Source organism: Polypterus senegalus, unplaced genomic scaffold (assembly GCF_016835505.1).
Source record: "Polypterus senegalus isolate Bchr_013 unplaced genomic scaffold, ASM1683550v1 scaffold_2955, whole genome shotgun sequence".
Classification (NCBI taxonomy): domain Eukaryota; kingdom Metazoa; phylum Chordata; class Cladistia; order Polypteriformes; family Polypteridae; genus Polypterus; species Polypterus senegalus.
Window position 1 is genome coordinate 3,758 of NW_024379623.1, and position 4,685 is coordinate 8,442.

At 39.4% G+C, this 4,685-nt stretch overlaps 1 protein-coding gene across 1 annotated transcript; it reads right to left on the minus strand.

Moving 5' to 3' along the window:
- Positions 1–273: 273 nt before the first annotated feature.
- LOC120519942 (glutamine synthetase) lies at positions 274–4,290 on the minus strand. The gene is made up of 7 exons (XM_039742676.1): positions 4,183–4,290; positions 3,511–3,695; positions 2,935–3,096; positions 2,689–2,835; positions 2,370–2,497; positions 1,788–1,987; positions 274–1,426 (listed from the first exon to the last, which is right to left on the minus strand). Exons 2-7 carry the CDS (start codon positions 3,674–3,676, stop codon positions 1,108–1,110), a joined length of 1,122 nt encoding a protein of 373 aa, XP_039598610.1. The 5' UTR covers positions 3,677–3,695; positions 4,183–4,290; the 3' UTR covers positions 274–1,107.
- Positions 4,291–4,685: the final 395 nt, after the last annotated feature.

Sequence of the window (4,685 nt, forward strand, 5' to 3'; positions counted from 1 at the left end):
CCAGTCTCAACAAAAATCGGTTCCATTATAGGAGTCTCATAGATGGATATCCTCAGGGGAGAGTGGGTAATAAAATAGTGAAATTGATAAGATAAAAAAGTAATACAGCAATAGAGAATAAAATTGTTGCAGACCTGCATTGGTAAAAATTTAACAAATATTTTATTGGTTCAAAACACCAGGTTCAGTAACTTTTTTGGAAAAAAAAAAAAACTATATTATGCAGTGCTAGCAAGCACATAAAGAGCAATTATTATTCTTTCTGAAAAAAAATCAGATGTGAAATTCAACACAGAACAGAAAGTGGATCCAGGCTGAAACATTCATGTTTAGAAGTCCCCCCATTTTTAAACAGATGAAAAAACCCTAAAACTGGATCCTTATAAAACTCTGTAGTACCATACAACATAAACAATAAAATACATTATAAGGACTACAGTGACACAACAGAAAGAGTATGTTACAAAATATTAAAATAACATACTTTAACTGCTTAGTGTTTCACCAGCAGATCATGGTTTTTAAAAGCCAAACTTTAACTGAATTAACAGTCTCAAGTGTACAAAAGTGCATAACCAATTCTTAACTAGCTTGTTTTGGCAGAACATTCTCCAACAATACATCCCTACAATCCCTTTGTCATCTTCTTGCCCAAATGAATGGTTTCCCAGGGCCGAAACTCTTAACTGACGATTTCCCAAGTGGGGTACCACCACAGACAACAAGGAAACCAGACAGAAAGTGATACCAAGAAATAAGCACCCATTTGTCAATAAAGGTTTACATCAATTAGAACCTCTTCAGTTTAAAGAGAAGTTTGTGCATATTGTAGATTTCTACAAATTAATACACAGGCTAAATTTGTATTTGTGGTTAGTTCCTTTAGAGTAAGTTGACCTGTCAACTTATGTTTGCTAGGAAGCTGTTAACATATGAACTGTGCTACTGTCTTTTCTTTCAAGCCCCAATGTTGACCACAGGACAGTCATAAAAGAAAGTTTCAAATAAGAAAACAAAAATACAGTACTGGCTTTAGACCAATAGGCCAACAATTTTAAAAATATAGCTACAAAAAAAAAAAAAAAAAATTAAGTGTCCATGTAACATTTAGTTCTTGTAATCCTGAGGCTCTTCCCCCTCCTCATTGAGCAGACATGTGCGAATCAGGGCTTCTGTTACACTGTATGGATCACAGTTGGCTGAAGGACGGCGGTCCTCAAAGTAGCCTTTCTTATCCTGACCCACAGACCTTGGGATTCGGATACTGGCTCCACGGTTGGCCACCCCAGCAGAGAACTCATTGATATTGGAGGTTTCGTGATAACCAGTAAGCCGTCTGGCATTGTCCAACCCACCCTTGGGATCATAGGCACGGATGTGGTACTGATGCCTCTTGCTAAGCTTCTCAATGGCATCTTCGATGTATCTAAAGTAAAGAAATAGGCAAATGATAAATGTTAATCTTCACGTTGCAAAGATTTTTAGGAAAGGGAAAGATCTGACATCACCATACTTTGTATGGGCCAGTGTCTAAAAAAATGTTTTACTTGCATCATTTCCTTTTTTCTCTCTTTAACTATAGTAAGTTTAAATCTTAGAAGCAAGTTACAAAAATAACTCCATCCAATGTAAACAATAGGTAGTTAGTTGTCTGTGGTTCCAGAACAAACAAATCAGTCGCTACCAAAAGTCAGAAAAATCACACAAAAGCCACTGTCTGATGAAGTACACCTCTAAAACCAATTTCTAAACAATAAACTTGATTAAAGCTGAAAAAAGCCACTTACTTTAAGCCACCATCTTCTCTCATTTCCTTTGTGCTAAAATTGGTATGGCAGCCAGCGCCATTCCAGTTGCCAGGAATTGGTTTGGGATCAAATGAAGCAACGACACCAAAATCTTCACAGACTCGGTGCAGAATAAACCGAGCTGCCCACAAGTGGTCACCCATTTCAATTCCCTCACAGGGACCAACCTGGAACTCCCACTACAAATAAATGACAAAAAGTGAGAAACGTTATAAACAGAACCCATCACATTTTATTATACATTTTATCAGCCGGATATCAGCCAAATTTTCAAATTTCAAGTTATCAAAGAATGTCTGCAATAATGTCTTCTATAGCATACTGCACTGGACCAAACAAGGCACAGAAAACTGCCAACAAGTTGTTACACACACTCAATTGCAGGATCATGGGAGACCGAGCCTATCCCAGCAGCGCTGTCCGTTGCAGGGCAGGCTTGCTCTCAAGCTCACATTGAGCGAATTTACTGTCACCTAACCTGCATGTTTCTAGGATGACTGGAGCTTAAAGACTATGCATGTCGAGTCCATAAAGCATTTTAATGATCTGCATGGGGCTTACCTGAGCTGGCATAACTTCAGCATTTGTCCCACAGATATTCACACCAGCGTATAAGCAGGCTCTGTAGTGTGCCTCCACAATATCTCGGCCATAAGCTTTGTCAGCTCCCACACCACAATAGTAAGGACCTGTACAAGAAAGAAAAAGTTATTTTGAGTACTTATCACATTATCATGAAGACAGACTAACATTTTCAAACTGACAAAATTTAATGAAGCATCTCTGGTAAAATATTTTGTTCGGCCACACAGTATTATATTAACAAGTCTATCAAATTGTTATCTGTAATATTCGGTAAAGATCTTTGAGCATTCCGTACCTTGAGGACCAGGGAAGCCATTAGAGGGCCAGCCGAATGGATGTCCGTCTGTTCCAAGAATGGTGTACTCCTGCTCCATCCCAAACCATGGATGCTGATTCTCTACCATGCTCATAATATTCTTACATGAATTCCTAAGGTTAGTTTCTGTTGCAATAAAAATATTCCAAGTCAGATTTATTTTAGTTTTCCATGACTGAAGTTTGAACAATTTACTAAAATACAATCCCCAAAACATAACCTTACCTGCTTTTTTCCTGTTATATTTCAGCACTTCACACAGGACGAGCTTATTGGGGTCTTTGCGGAATGGATCCCGGAACATTGCAGATGGAATGAGGAACATGTCGCTGTTGGAGCCTTCGGACTGGTAGGTGCTTGATCCATCAAAATTCCATTCAGGCAGATCTGCATAGTGAGAACAGAGAAATACACTGTTTTGCTTTTTGTGCTTTTTCCTGCTTTTCCATTCAAAAACTCCACTGCAAGAATGTCTTTAATTAGTAGTAACTAAGGCATTGAGGAACTACAGCTGAACAGCTTGATAGAACGTTTATCATTTGCAAGCTTGACAATGATGTCCAGATAGGAGTCTGACTGAAAATGACTAACATATTCAATTGCAAATTAAAATAGTGATCATCAATAGCAGAGTCCTCAAGCCCTGAAAAGGGACTATTCGGCACATGCGCAGTGCCGGCCATTACACAATGAACATCACTATTATTTGTAAGCGCTTGCTGCCGATCTTAACTACCCCGGTACCAAGGACTTCATTCACAGAAGATGTACTGTAGTTAAAAATTAATCAACTTTTCATACCTTCAATGCTTTTGGGTTCGAAGTCCAGTGTTCTCGTTTTACACCGAAGTCCCTCGCCGGTTCCGTCGATCCAGAAGTACATGGCCTGGACTTTGTCTCCCTGAGGGAGTTCCATGTAGCGCTGCTTCACATCTTTGCTGAGCTTTGAGCTGGCAGAGGTAGCCATCTTATCTACACGAGTGGTCCTGTAACGAGAAATATTGGAATTATTACTCCAGTGCGAGAGGATCGTTCCATGCGTCAGTCATCGCATCCAATCACGACAATAAAACAAAGGAAAGGCGAAACCGTTCATGTCTGAAGAAATAGTAACATGTAAACAAACCCTGTAAACTGTCTAAATAAGCCCTCCGAAAACCATCCAGAATAGCCCCGCTGAATTTTAAACCGTAGATGCTAAACAAAAGGAGTCCCCGCCGTTTTAAAATCCCAGGCACACACCGCATGTCCACCCACGTGCGGCAGATGCCAAGCAACACGCGAGATGATCGCGACCCTCCCCGGTATTACTCAATGCAGTCTCGCATGGCAGAAGGTGTTCTGATAAAATACAAATAAAAAAGTCCCATCGGTTCACAGACAACCACTTGTCTCTGCAGTAAACACACACATATGCGAGGAAGCAGTATAGCACATTCACATCTCAATAGTAACATCATATAAAACAAGTACCTGGCAACAAACAAAAGTGATGATAAAGAGATCGGAGCCGCTGCTCACTCCTCGATTTTGTAGTCAGTATACTTGTATTTGTCTCTACCATCCTTCTGCATCTAACGCATAGTTACAGTCTAATTTATAACCAGGATAATTAGATCCCATGAGTCACGATTGGCTGGGTGGGAACGTGATCGCTTCATGTTCAGCACATGCAGAGTTTCCATTGGATGAAAAAAAAAAAGAAAAGAAAAGGAGTAGAGTAGAGAGAGAGAGAGAGAGAGAAGGAAGGGGGGGAGCGAGCAAAGACAACACTTGTTCAAATCAACTGATTAAAAAAGGCAAAGAACGATTTAATGTTAGAATTCGGCAGTTGCTACTCAGTGATGACATACTAATATTTTTTGGTTGAATAGAAGTTTGAAACTGTATTTTAGTTAAGCAAAATATATGTATTTCTAAAACGGTGTTTTTACTAAATATTGTTTCGCCACCTTGTGGTGTGAATCAGTATTGTT

What these genes read in the sequence shown, in the direction of transcription:
- LOC120519942 (XM_039742676.1), bottom strand. Translation starts at nt 3,676, where the DNA reads ATGGCTACCTCTGCCAGCTCAAAGCTCAGCAAAGATGTGAAGCAGCGC. An exon ending in ATATAACAGGAAAAAAGCAG is followed by an intron (nt 2,836 to 2,934) that starts GTAAGGTTATGT and finishes TTATTGCAACAG; the next exon opens with AAACTAACCTTAGGAATTCA. An exon ending in AGAGAAGATGGTGGCTTAAA is followed by an intron (nt 1,427 to 1,787) that starts GTAAGTGGCTTT and finishes TCTTTACTTTAG; the next exon opens with ATACATCGAAGATGCCATTG.